The 14,183-nt window shown below is 43.6% G+C and overlaps 1 protein-coding gene across 5 annotated transcripts in view; it reads left to right on the top strand.

The window, feature by feature from the left end:
- Positions 1 to 14,183, top strand: part of col4a6 (collagen, type IV, alpha 6) — a 51,131-nt gene that overhangs the window by 10,331 nt on the left and 26,617 nt on the right. For 4 of the 5 annotated variants that reach the window (XM_088387185.1, XM_088387432.1, XM_088387344.1 and 1 more), the window contains exons 3-5: positions 191 to 390; positions 543 to 650; positions 804 to 849. In XM_088387185.1, coding sequence (XP_088243311.1) covers positions 640 to 650; positions 804 to 849 — 57 coding nt within the window. In that variant the 5' untranslated portion in view covers positions 191 to 390; positions 543 to 639. The remainder of the gene's footprint in view (positions 1 to 190; positions 391 to 542; positions 651 to 803; positions 850 to 14,183) is intronic. The other variant, XM_088387268.1, reaches the window with a different exon arrangement.

The following is a 14,183-nucleotide window of genomic DNA, read 5'->3' as shown; positions in this document are numbered from 1 at the left end:
CAGATCACAGAACAGATCCATGCGAAATCCCATTCTTTGAAAAGCTGTCAAACCACCTTGAAATACTAAAACTGGCAAGAAAACACACCATTTTCTTAAATGCACTTTATTTGGCGACTTGAACTTTTCACATCGTAAATGATGTAAAAATGTATTTGCGCTCCTCAACATTGAACTTGTATGTCTGCAGTTGATGCTGAATGTGCGCGGGGTCTTGTGGAAGACGCAGTAAAAAAAAAAAAGTCTTGTAGGAGACGCGGTGGTGGGACTCCTGAATGACATGTGTTGGCCAACTTGGCCCCTCCTCTCCCGGCTGGCGGGGCAGCGCTGCAGAGTTGAAGCGCAACAGCCTGGAGAGCGCAGCAGCGACTTTGCCGCTCTGCAGCTTTGGTGAGTTTAAACAAAAAGCTCGAAATTAATGAATTGGTGAAGGAAGTTCGCGAGGTTCGCGTCTGTCCTATGAAGCAAGTCACGGTCGAATCGACCGCCTTTGCGTGCGCTGTTTTAAAAAAACAACGTATCTGTGTGTGGCTGCTTGCTAGATGACAGGATCTTCGAAGCCGTCGATGAGCGCGGTGCAAGTGCTTTGCAGCTGAACATTCGGGAGTCCATTCACAACCTGCGACTCACCCGATCACGATGAAGCTCCTGTAAGTTCGATTTTTTACGCCTTTAAACCGCGCACGAGCACAATAAGGCTATCCGAAGAGTGTGCGGTCTGTGATTTTTCTCGAACAACTGCGCGCTCTCCCAGGTTCACGTTTCGTGCCAATTTAATCCCAAATGCTTCTTCTCCCTGTCAGGCTGTGCGTTGTGGCAGTCGTCGTGGCGGCGAGAGCGACCCAGGCAGTAAGTGCTATTTGTTTACTAGCACACTTGTGAGCCGCCGCCTGCCTTTTTTATGCAGTACTGTGTTTATTCGATCGTGACGCACATGTAATGTTTATTATGTTGTCGATGGAGTGAAATTTCACACCGAGTCGTTTTTTTTTACTCAAGTGCACTCCTTTGCGAATTTTGGAACGGTATTTGAATTTATCTAGCAAAGAATAGTAAAACTATGGAATGGGGAATGCTTTCGCCTAACTTTATTTTTGGTTAAAAAAAAAAACACAAAAATACTAAATTAAAAAAAAATATATATATATACCCATACAGGGCTAAAGTAGAGGAATGTTTTAGAAAAAGTAGTCCATTTTTTTAGCATGTCGCTCGGGCCGATTTACAAATCAAACTCCGCCCCCTCATTAATATTTAGAAGCTGGCCGACTGGCCTTTTTCCTTAAGCCACGCCCACTGAGTTACTCGAATGCTGCTTCTCATCCGCCGTTCAGTCCTCACATTGCATGTTATGTACGTACGTACATACGTACATACATACATACATATGTATATATATATATATATATATATATATATATATTTATTTATTTATTTATTTATTTTTTCCTGTAACATTTGACAGCTGTCCCATATAAACGCCGATATGCAATTTTGCCTTTCAATGCGTTTGATCGAGTCGCAAAATACTCGTTAAGTGTGATGTGAGACCGCTTATAGATGTCAATTCTGTATTGTCTATTTGGGTGCCCCCACACAATACAACAGCCAACAATTAACTCGTGGCAACCATAATCCTTCCCCAAATCAATGAAGATCAGCCAATTGTGCCGTATTGACTTTGAATTGACTCCTCCCACGTGCCAGCGCTCAGTTGTGTGGGTGGATGAGTGGACGTGTGACAGCTGAGTCCATTGGGTGGCCTCGTATCCACGGCGACCTGTTTTGGAATGATCAGAAATGTTCCTTGCAGTGAGACCATTGAAATGCCTGACATTGCACGTTGTGGGGGGCGGAAGGGTCATGTGACTACCTGGCTGTGTTTGATTGGTCGAAAGGCATCTGCGGTCATTTGGTAGTTCCGTTTGATTGATGGAATTGAGTCATGTGATCCCGATCTGAAGTTTCTCAGATAAATCAAAACATGTATGTTTCATTAAAACCACAAAGTATTACTTATCCCCCAAAATTATTTATGTACGCTTGCCTGTAAGTCAAATTTGGGCTCGCAACACAAAATCACAGAAACCAACTCGTAAATTGACGCACGTGTAAGCCGAGGCACCTCTCGCTACACGATCGGAACTCCACTGTAGTCTCCAGTGATTCGGCTGCCGCAACTGTTGGCACAAGGGAGACATCACACACAGGTGAGGAGGAATGGCGTGGGGAGGAGGCATACGACAGGAACGCCGAGGAGGTGCCAAGCCAAACGATGCTTCCAAACACTTTGGAGCGTTCTTCAGGTTGCCCGTGTGTACAAAAAGCTTTCAAAAAGATGTTCCTGCATTGGAACAGGAGAGGACCTTTCTCAAACACTTGGCACAAATCTGTAAGAACACCAGTGTCCAAAATGTCTCGGACATGAAATTTAGGGAGGAAGTAATAAATATTTATATATATGAGAAGATTTTAAGTGCTCTTTATAAAACGAAAAATACGGCAAATAATCAATCCAGTCATTTCAACAAAATCTAATAAATTAAACAGAGTTAAAAAAAGAGAATTAAGTCCAGCAACTCCAAAATATATGCATCGCAAAAAATATTTAACATAAAATAAATATAGCATTAAAATTAAACGGTTAGCACGTCCGCCTCACAGTTAGGAGGGCGTGGGTTTGATTCCATCTCCGGCCCACCCTGTGTGGAGTTTGCATGTTCTCCCCGTGGTGCGTGGCTCCAGGATCGATGGATTCAAAATTAAACATGAATGGAATTAGTATTAGCGATTAAAATTGCAACAGGCTCCTTTGCCCCCCCCTCCAGGTGTTCCTCCCCTTTCAGAGCTTGGCGAGACTTGTCTGGCTGTCCCTGCAAGTGCTGCAGACCGGAACATTCCGGCAAGTGATGATGCGGCTCACTTGAAACGTTCCTAACACCTATTTTGTTTCTTCTTTTCGATCCTTCTCGCTACCCGAGTGCTTTTCCACAGAACAAGCGACTCATTACGAAAAGATTTTTTATGCTTCCTCTGTGACTTATCTTCCTTCTTTTCGCTCAAAATCACCATCCCTCATTCCACGGTTTCTCATGCCTTTGCTGTCTTGAAAGCTTCTTTGTCAGGCTGAACCAAATGTTGGAATTCGGATTTGAATACGATTTTTTTAAAGATCCTCTTTGCATGCGGTTGATTGCTTGGCGAGCTATAAACGACCTGTGTGGTAGGCACATAAAATCATATATGTGTTTGTGACATGAAAGATGGGAAATCCCCCTTTAAAAAAAAAAAATGCTTTAAATGAACTCGCATTCTGTTTTGACTCGCCCGTTTCCCTCTTTTCCAACATGAGCTGATTTGTGGTGGGACGCCCTGGAAAATTCATGCGTTATGCATCAATCTTTGTCTTGACACGTTCCCTCCGGCAGTTGGCCTGATTTACTGAATGGTTGCAATTTCAATAACTTGTAGAAAATTCATTATGACGTATCGTCTAACTAGCGTCGTAATTTTGGAGTTTTGTAATATGCTAAGGGACTAGTCATAGCGGATCACCGAACAAAGCTCCTTTCAAATTTGCCCGGCGTACCTTAAATGTCAAGCGAGAGTTGTTTTTGCTTTTTGATAAGGATGATTTGTCATGTAAGCAATCAGTCTCGATGATGTTGCTTTTGTGTGACGTTTTATCGAAAGAATCAAATTCATCCTGCCGTTAAACGCCAAAGAAAACATCATTCGATATCCTTTCAGTAAAAGCTGGCGTGACCGCTTTCTCATGATGTTTTTTTTATTTGTTTTAAACCAAGCACAACCTGTCCCACAATTGGTTGTCTTGTAGCCGTGGCGACCGCTTAACATTCCGTTCAGTGTTCTCCAGATTTGTTTATCGCACATTTTTTTTTCGTCTTGGGAGATGATACAGAGGAGGAGTGAGCGAGCCATTGAAGGCCTAAATGCGGCAACGCTATCTGTGGCCACTTGTGAACTTGTAAGAGAGGAGCTGAGGTGAGGCAGCGCTTGGATGCTAGCTGAAGGTGCTGTCGTAGATTGTTGGAAGTGGGCGGTCCTCCCGTTTCAAGATGCATGTTCCCTCGGCGTACATCTCATTTTCCTCATCGCTTTGCTATTTTATCCCCAAAAATGCACATTGTATATTTAAAACAATCAAACTAGTTTGCCTTAAGAATGGCCCCCTAGCCCCATGCTAGCATAAAATGGAAAATGCCATTGACATGCTACCGGTTAGCATCGCTAGCAGGATTAAAGTAGTTTTAGATTTTTCATTCGTTTGTTTCTGTTTTATTTTGTACTTTTGTTTTAATTCAGTTTTGATTAGTTCTGAAAGAAAGCTTCTTATTTTTTATTTGATTTATTTTCTGAAACTCTTTGCCTTTGTTTAGTTTTTACAAGTTTTAGTGTTTTTTTTTAATATATGGAGTATTTGTCGAGTGTAAAATAAAGTCACAAATTGTTGTGTACTGCACAGCAATACAGAATTAAATACACTCACATAAAATATTAGTTGACAAAAATGAAAACAAACACCATTTTCACTAGTAAAAGTTTTAATAACGCAAGATATAGTTTCACTATTTTGTTTTGTTCATAAAAATGTTTTTCAATTTGACTTTTTGCAACCTTGGTAGTCAGATTATATAACATTCTTTATCCTTTTAGAAATATAATTGATTGAATATTGACGTGGCTGTTCCAACCAGTCTTGTCATTTTGATGGATTGTCTCATCATATTGCTACTTATATTCCAGCAACTTTTTTTTTTTTTGTGCATGACTGACGTGACCTCGCCGCTCTCGATTGCTCATTTCGCTTCAAGGCGTAGCGTCACCTGTCTTTTGCAACCATGAAAAATGTTCTGAAGGTAGAAACGATGTTAGCACTGCTCTTTGCTCTCTCACTCCATTATATTTTCATCATTACTTTGACTCCCCCTCCCCTTTCCAATTATCATTTGCATGCCTGTACAGACGGAACACATCTTCTTTTGTCTGCCCCCCCCCCTCGCCTGCCCCACCCACTTCTAACTTGTGGGTGCATGCGAACGTTTGTCCGCGGTTGCGTTGATTTTCGAGAAGCATTAATGCTCCGGGGTCAAGATGTTTGAAGAGACATATTTGCTTGACAGCCAGTGTAAATTCAGACAAAACAAACAAAACGCATGGCTGAAGTTTGATTAGCGCCAGCATGAAAGCCAAACATTTATTTCGACATTCGTAACAAACGGTGCCAAAAGTACAAAATATTTTGTGTCTGATTATCAAATCCTTGTAATTTGGATCTCTGGCGTGCCATCTTTCCACCTCCTCAGGTCATCTCGATGATTTCGTCCGTGGCACCCCCACCTTAGCCTCCGGGTCAAAGCTTTGCGTGAGCGATGGAATTTGGGTGCATTTTATACCTTTATTGAATTCTTTTCCGGCTTACTTCTATTTGTTTTTCTGTACCTTATTTTGTAATAACTTTCGGTGGCGGCAGCCAAAGTCAATGTTGTGAACAAAACGCAGCCTCGGGCTACACGAGTGCCAGGACATATTGCCGAGTGAGCGGAAATAAACTGTGGATTTTAATCTTTGGCTTCTTATGAGATATGACTTGTTCCTAAAGTTTTGTTGTTGAAAAAAATCATTCGTTGCCAATCGCACGATATTTATTGCCGCGTCGACGGGGTATCCTGGTTGTCTCTGGCGTCTCGTCTATAAATTAGAAAGACTTCCCAGTTTGTCTCGGAGACCTTTCCACAGGGCGAAATACCAAAACCGTCAGTCAGGTGCCAGGTGACGCCATCACCCACGCCCTGGAGTTGAACCCAGACTTCATCCCGGACAAGAATGCTTTAATTGTCTGGCTTTGCTTTTTCATCCAAGCATCCTTGTACTGTAATTGAGGCTTTGATTGATCGATTAAGCTCTCGATTCCAAGCAACTCTGATGAAAATGTTGTTTGGCAGGCAAGGGCAAGGTGAGGCAGCTTCATGAAGCAGCGCAAAAATCTAAAGGTTAACATCTAAAAGCAATTTTCTTTCTAATAATTCGATCATTTTAAAGGAATTTTAAAATCTATTCTACAGCTGACTGTGAGCCAGTGAACCAAGTCAAGTCAAGTTTATTTGTATAGCTTGACTATCATCTGCACAGGCATGATAATATTTTTTTTTTGTTCTGAAAAAGCTAATACAGGCTCAACAAAAGGGGTTCTAGAATTGACCCTTGAGGCACCCCACATGTCATGTCCATTTGATCATATTCAAAACTTGCAATGGTCACAAAGTAACTTGTTTCCTCCAAGTAGGATCTAGGGCTGCTCCATTTAGTCCTCCTCAAGTTTCCAACCTGTTTCATAGAATATGAATACTTTAGCAAGAGCTGGACTGTACCAGGAAGGGACTGGGTCACACAGCTGCCACCTTAACCTGTCTTTGGACGCGATCCAAACAAAAATTTTCTGCGACAACTGGAGGCGCCCATGTTATAACAAACAAAGCCTTCATTTTACCTCCAATCTTCTTAAAGCACTAAACATATTCAAAGAGCTTTGTCAAGAATTGTAACTGTTTTGCTCGCTAATTAGCTTCCGCGTAATTGCCCGCGAAATGACGTCAGACAGATCTTTACAGTATATGTCTGTACCCCTTGTAATTTAGTTGACATGAGAAAAGTTATTTTGCCTTTTATTGCCATTTTGAGTGTTATTGTATGTCTAAAAGGTGTTTGTGGCACTACCTGGCATGGTTCCCTTGTGCCGCCATTCATTACAGGACCGTGGGCCTCTTTGCTATTTTTCTGGCTTGCCCACCGCGGCCCCCAAATGCCCATTAATGAGGGAGACATGGTGGCGGGGGGCGTAAAATCACGGACACTAACTGCCCTTGCTACATTTATTCAGATTTCTGGGCTGAATTATATTGGGAAGATGTAGTCGTTGCCTGTTGAGTTGTTGTGTGATTTTGTTGCCCCACTTGTTGTTGGTCAGTTGGCTCCTCTTGTTCCAAAAATAGCCCACTTGCTCATTCACAAGCTTTGATACGGAGTGTGTTCAGCTCAGTAAAGTCACCCACATTCAGCTTTTGTAAATTCTGTATTCATTACGATTTTAGACTCAGTTTCAAAGTGAGCTCAAGTGAGAAATGACGAGCAGCCGAACATTTGCTTGCCTTGTTTGCAAATCGCAGATTTTGCAACATTCCAATATTGTCCTTGACCTTGTTTGTGCAAGTACAGTTCTTGTGATTCCACCATCTGTTGGAGATTGAATGAAGATGTACGTATGTTAAAAAAAAAAATTTTAAAAAAATGCCCGAGCATCTCCTTATGATAACAAACCGCCTTGCTTATATTGCTTTCCCCAAAACGGGACCAAACACATATCAGCTGTTTCCTGGTTTTATGGAGATGTAAACAATGCCGACAGACATCAGCGACCATCTGTTTGGACTGTTTAGTACACATTTTAAGCGTATTACGTGCACATGTCATGACAATGTTCACATTCCCTCTGGGGGGGGAAAAAAAAAAAAGTCAAGGTGACTTTCCAGGCGTGCTGCAACTTATGTGACGCTGAAGTCTACTTAAGTAATATCACCCGGTTTTGGAATTATTTCAGAAACAGCGCGTCTCCTTCTGGAATTTTCCGGCATTCCCGATCCCCCTGGCATTCCAGATGACATAGGATCTTGGAATCTGTGACAGACAGAATGGGAGGCAGGTCCAGGCTTAGAACCCGTCAGCATGGAAAGGCTAATAGCTAATGAACCATTGCCAGGGGCGACATGAACATTCCATCTCATCGCTATAGCAACCGCCCCACCCGCTCCCCTTTGCTCTTCCGCCAGTCCTCCCTCCCTCCTTCCCGCTCCTTTGAGGGGTCACACACCTGTCTTGCCCCCCCACTCGAACCCAAACAATCCAATTTTTAACACTTTCATCACTCGGCAGATGTCACTGGCTTGACAGCGTCTCGTATATCTAAAATAGCAGAAATCTCATAAATTCTTTCCGTGTGGGAAAAGAGCGTTGGGGGTCAGTGGGGAAAGTTGAACCGGTCAAAGGTGAACGGAGCTCTCGCCATTATGTTGTTTTACATTCAGTTTTTTTTTTTTTTTTGTCCCTGGACGATTCCAGAAAGTGAGATCGCTATTATTATTTTGCTAACACAAGCGCTAATAATTTAGTGAAGAACGTACACATTTTTAGTTGTCTTTTAATGAGACACTTCCGGGCAGTGAAGATGTTCCGAGCGTGAAGTGAAAGTGACATAAAGACGTGTCCGTGCACGGATGGTCAGCTCAAGTCGAGCACCTGAAGAAGTCCAGAGCGGTCTTCTGACCTCCACAAAGGGTCACGGACTGACCTTTTCATGCTCGCCTGAGGGTTTGTGTGTGTGAAATGTGGATTTAATCTTCAATTACCCTGAGGGACGTTGGAGAATGATCGCCGGAGAGAACAAAACAAGCAACACCGAGCAGAAAATATAGACGTCGCCTCTTTGCCACCATAAATAATTTTTACAGGCAAATGAAAGGACAGCGCCTCCGTGTCCTTCCGAGGCTTTTCCTGTGATTCCACGTGGCACCACAAGGTCACTGTCTGGCCTCATCGCTCACTTTCAGTGCCGCCTTCTCCTCCGTCCGACGCCAAACTCTGAGAGTTAATGTTCACCTCTTTACGTGCCTCGGGTAGCAAGTTTTCAACCCGAGCGTGGTTGCACATTTACTGGCCGGCTCTTCTCGTCTCCCGGCGCCCATCAGCAAGCATTCCATTCCTGTCCGCTCATCCCGAGCTCTCCTCGGTAAAGGTGAAAGGTCAAGCGGCCGAGAGGAGGGAGTGGGGTCGGGAGTGTTAGTTGTAGCTTTGAAACACACACAAGTGGTTTCTCTTTACAGAGGCAACAAAGGAGGAGGCCCAGTTGAGTGAAGGCAGGTACGGATCCGAATCCCGATTCTGATAAGTGCCCCGAGGAGATCCGTGGCGAATCCACCCAAGCGGGCGGATCCACTCTTGCATATACGTTTACGATTCTTAAAGCCATTCCAAAAGTATTGCGCCAACTTTTTTTTTTTTTATTGCCTACAGAACATCCCAGTTCCTCTGTCATAACCATTCTTTGTTCATCCACCCATGACACGCAACCCCCCCCCTCCCCTTCTTGCTCCCTCTCTGATCATCCACTTAAGTGGTTCCTGTCTTGCCGTCTTCGCCCTTCGAAAATATTATCACTGCCTTTCGGCTCTCTCCGGACTTCTTGTTGTCTCAAGGCAGCTTGATCCCCAATGAGAAGTTGTCACCCCCCCCCCTACCTGCTGCCCCCTTCTTCAGCTCGCTGCTTTCCTGTGTCGAGTGGAGGCGCTGACACCAGGTGGCCTGTTTGGGCACGATTCCCGCCGTGCGCGTGTGAGAGGCCGCAGCGCTTGCCAGCTGTGTAAAGCTCGCTTAAGTCCCTGCTTTTCTTTTTTGACAAAATACTGTCTTTGCACAATTCAGACGTGGTCCGAAATCCCCCTCGCGCCACAGAGTTGACTGTCCGTCTAGACAAATGAGTTTTGTCCATCTCTACGATCTCTCACGTGTTTAGAGTGTAAACAGACACGCACCGCTTGTCCCTCCTAATTGGCTGCTTGGTGGTCCGGTCAGACTTTCTAAGAAGACGGCGAGTTCGAAGGTCGTTGGAGAGTACGTACTGTAAGTTTACCTGCACGCACCACAGTGACGGATGGCTTTGTAAACACTCGCGGACAAATAAAGTCGCTTCCAACCCGAGGTGGAGGACGTCGAGTGCTTGAGATTGCGCGGCGTTCTCACGGCTTCCTCGAGTGCCATCGCATAAACAAATTCCTTGAGAGAGACAACTGGGGGGGGATATGTACCGGGCCCACTATCATTTGGTAAAAATTTGCAATACTTGAGAGGGCTCGTAGCTTTTCAAGCTAGGCCGCCCGGAGCTGGACGATGGGAGGAATGTGAGGACAAAAGAGAAGATGGAGAGCACAAGGGGGACATTTGGGGGGGCTTGGTGTGCAGGCTTGGTTCAGGTAGGGGAGGGGATGTCAACACTTCTCACTGGGTTTTGTGGCTTGACATGTCCCATACATTCCCCAACCTATAAACATGTCGGCTTCTTGGCCTCAGCTGCTGATTGGCCGTTTTTCCTTTTAAAGGTGAATGATGAATTTTAAGATGGTTGGCTTTTAATTCATCAGTGGGCTCGATTGTACTTGTTCAGGATACGATATGTCGGATTCTTTGCAGCGGTTTCCTTCTGGTACATTTTGTTCTTCCTCCAAGGAAACTGCAGCGGCCTGTGACTTTTAACCGTCATTTTATTTATTTTATTATTATTATATATAGTATTCTATACATATATTATTATTATATATATTATCATTATTATATATATTATTATTTATTATTGTTTTATTTTTTTTGGGTCTTGGACACCGGCAGACATGTCAGATGAGTCCTAAAAACATTTCTGCACTCTACCGGTGGAGGTGAAACCAATTTAGATGAGAAGGGGGGGGTCGGTTTATTCCGACAGGGGATGTTTACTCCGACGCCTTCATGTGGCACTTTTAGACTTGTAATTAATATTTGTGTGGGGATTTACCTTCCCCTCAGTGAGGATGAGTCACACAGAACTCGACACTCCTCCCCGAAGAGGCCACTGTCACTCTGTCGGCTATTTTAAAACTATGAACGGCAATGAGGCAAATAGCGCCTCCCTTCCCAACGCACACACAAACAATTTCTGCTTTTTTTTTCCTGAGTAGAAAAGCGACAACTCCTTTTCTTAAAAATGTTTGATTGAGTTGAAATTGGCTTTCACTCTGACACCAAGGCGCCATTTTTAAGAACATCTGCGCTCGTGAATCACTCGACAACACACTTTTCTTTACGGAGAAAACTTAATGGAAGCAATCGCTTGGACACTGATAGCAGCATCCGTTCTGGGAGGGCCAAAAAGATTGCATCTGTGTGGAGTTTGTAAGCTTCGCAGCCTGTAGTGGAGATATTTCAATGTGCTTAGAAACATACAAGTGGGTTTGTGCAAATACAGTCTGTCACTTAGACTTACTGTGCAATTGCAACATTCCATCTGGTTAGTCTTTCTCCCCCACCTCATTCCTAGAAACTCCCGATTTTGTGACGATAAGGCCGACAAGTTCTTTTAAGCCCCCCAGATACATAATAGCTAGCCCTGACAGGAATTTCCATACATTCCCAAACTGCCAACCCTGCGTTGACATGCTCTCGCGTCAAAGTGAGGCTTTAGCTGTCCCTGCTCCTCGTTCAGCAGCCCCACAGGTTTACACAAGCCCTGCAAAGACAGCTCAAGATATATACTGATGACTTTTTTCCCCCATCATTTCTCCTTTGTCACCTTCATATCCATTTATCATATTGTTTTGTTTTTGGGCTACTTACGTTGAGTCTTTGACACACGCACCTTCCCACGTGCTTTAATCGCTTTTAAATTCATTAAAACATGCCTAGAGACCCTGGTAATAAATTTATTCCAAAATTCCTTTTCCATCTTTTTTTTTTTGTCTGACAAAACAGTTTCGCGTTAGTATGGCCCCCTTTCGACATCCTGTGAGCACGTGTCCCAATACTTTTGCATATATCGTGTCTATAAGTCTTTATCTTTTTAAAGTTTAAAAAAGAGTAGTTAGGAAAGATTGCAACGTTTCCGTTTGCAGTTCCACCTTGAGAAGGTGAACATGCTTTGACAAGACAAAAGTGCTGAGCTTGCACAAACTAAATCTTCCGAAATCGAAATGATAAACGACACGAACGGAATCTGGCAGCAATCTCCTTTCTTCCAGGGTGGTCTCGACGTATCCGCCCCCACGCTGCACACCTTTGCTCCCATGATACTTTTCACCTGCGCAGTAAAAAAAATTCCTCTCGTAAAACACACTTGGATATTTTTGCAGGCAAATACAACGGTGATGTATTTTGCATTTTGAGCCCCACAGTGTAATGCTTGAGTTTTCTCATGGCTTGTCTAGAATTTAAAAAAAAAAAAAAAAAAAAAACGCAACTTGACACCAACTAAGTCATCGGTATCGTCCTTTGTTACGAGGGGACCTCAGCCATCACAATACCTGAGCCGCCTTGGCATTCACAAAGCGGCCATTCAAACTTCCCGTCCGACTTGATGTTAAGCTAATTCATAGTTGTAACTCTACCCCAGCGGCTAATGCTAAAGGCATCCATACAACCCCACCGCCTCAAAACTAACGGTGAAGCTTTCAGAGGTTCTGCCTATATTGTCGTGCAACCCGATCTTCCAAACTGAATGCAAACTCGGAGCATAAAAAAAAGTGAGATCCTCTTGGATTCATTCCATGATCTTTTCATCACTTGCTTATCTCCAAACAGTGGCTGCAGATGAGGAGATGTACACAATGGAGATGGCTGCTTTCTCCTTGTCGTTTATATTACATTCTTTATTCAGCATTTGGCCTTTTTCTAACGCTCCAATGAGCACGAGGCAATGTGGTCAGTGTAGCCACCAGCAGGCCTGTGACCTACAAAGTCACCAGGTTTAAACAGCTCTCCTGGGGCCTCTTAAGCCCCTCACATGGAGCAAAGTGGTGTCTGGGGACTGCTCTGTTTAAAACCTCAAAGGGTCTGTGTGTTTGGGATGAGGGTGGGGGGCAGTGCCCCACTAAAATTTTGCAACAGGTCAAAAACCATCATTTTATGGTGATATACGGTTAAGGTTACAATCTCAAAAAAAAATGTCGACATAAAATTTCTGCCCCCGAAGCTTTGAAGGCATCGCCAAGTATGTTTACGTTCAGTCAATATTTGGGTTAGGGTCAGAATTTGTGTTTCCGAAACAATCGGAATAACCCGTTTAAATAATGTGAAAACGCCATGGAGATATCAATGTTTTTGAATTTGGCTCAAGGAAGTTGCTACAAAGATTTCTTTGTATGGTATTAGATCATCTTATTCGGAATTTTAAAAACACGAATGTTTAAGTTTTTTGCGCGCCTTTACCTGGACTTTAAAAAGACAATATTCGGGTTTTAAAAAGGTTATTGACTGGATGTTAACGCGGGCGTAGTCTTCTAGTCATGACAGCCTCACAGTTTATTAGCACCCTCTATTGGTAAAATGGTGACACTGCAGTCAATTAATAATCAATTCGGTGTGATGCGCGATGAACAAAATGGCAAAAAGGATGGAAAAGTGCAAATAAAGGGTCAAATTAGCAGAGTAGTCGAAACAGTCTGCCAAGGCGCGTCTTTTGCACCTCGTGCGTTTTTACGTCAGAACTCCAGTCGGCCTTGTTTTCAACCGAGCGGCAAAAAAGAGACAGAAGCAGACTGAAAACACAGCAGGTGTCACAATCTTAAATAAATCTTAAATATCACTTGTATATCTTTCAACATTGAGTCAAGAGTCTTTATCTGCAAAGGTCATGGACCCCCCCCCCCCCCCCCCCCACACACACACACACATACAATATGTCTGCCCCTCAACCGTGGGCCATATGGAGCTTTCCTACGTGTGCGTTCACGTGGGAGCGAGTCACAAGGCCTCACATCAACTCAATTTATTGACCTTTTTGCATCACTATGAAAAGCCGTAAATTACCAAGGCAATCCTGATCAACGAGCGGCGCCCCTCCTCGCCGCCCGCTGCGCCCCTTTTCCTTTGTTCCTCTGCACCCCCGCTAGCAGCTCATCTTTTATTTGTGTCCCGCGCCGGGGTGGGGGGGGACAGCACTGTGGAAGCGATGCGATGACCACAAGTCAGGTTGCGTTAAGGAATGTTGAATAAATATAGTGCTCAGTGAACTCCCCGTTATGTCGCAGTTCATCATTTGTGCCCTCGCTATAATTTCAAGCGATTGTGTTTTAAAGTATGCAGTCAAGTCCAAATTTTTAATTGAGTGAAGATATATTAAATCAGCAGGTGGCTGAAATAACATCATCACTCATTTCCATAAACCCGCCATTTCATATTATATGGATTAAGCTAGCATATAGCATTAAGCTAGCAGATCTCGTGAGACGAAATCGAATGTTTCGGTTCATGTTATTTCCCAACACAAGTCATTAAGGATGTCGTTATTTACGTGTCGAAGCGTTCTGATTCCGCTTCTGCTTTGGCATGTAGCATTCTGACTTAATGGAGCTAATAAAAACACGCTC

Source organism: Syngnathus floridae, chromosome 1 (genome assembly GCF_059516105.1).
Source record: "Syngnathus floridae isolate MCC-2025c chromosome 1, RoL_Sflo_1.0, whole genome shotgun sequence".
Lineage (NCBI taxonomy): Eukaryota > Metazoa > Chordata > Actinopteri > Syngnathiformes > Syngnathidae > Syngnathus > Syngnathus floridae.
The sequence above is the reverse complement of the archived record's forward strand: the minus strand, read 5'-3'. Positions and strand labels throughout refer to the sequence as shown.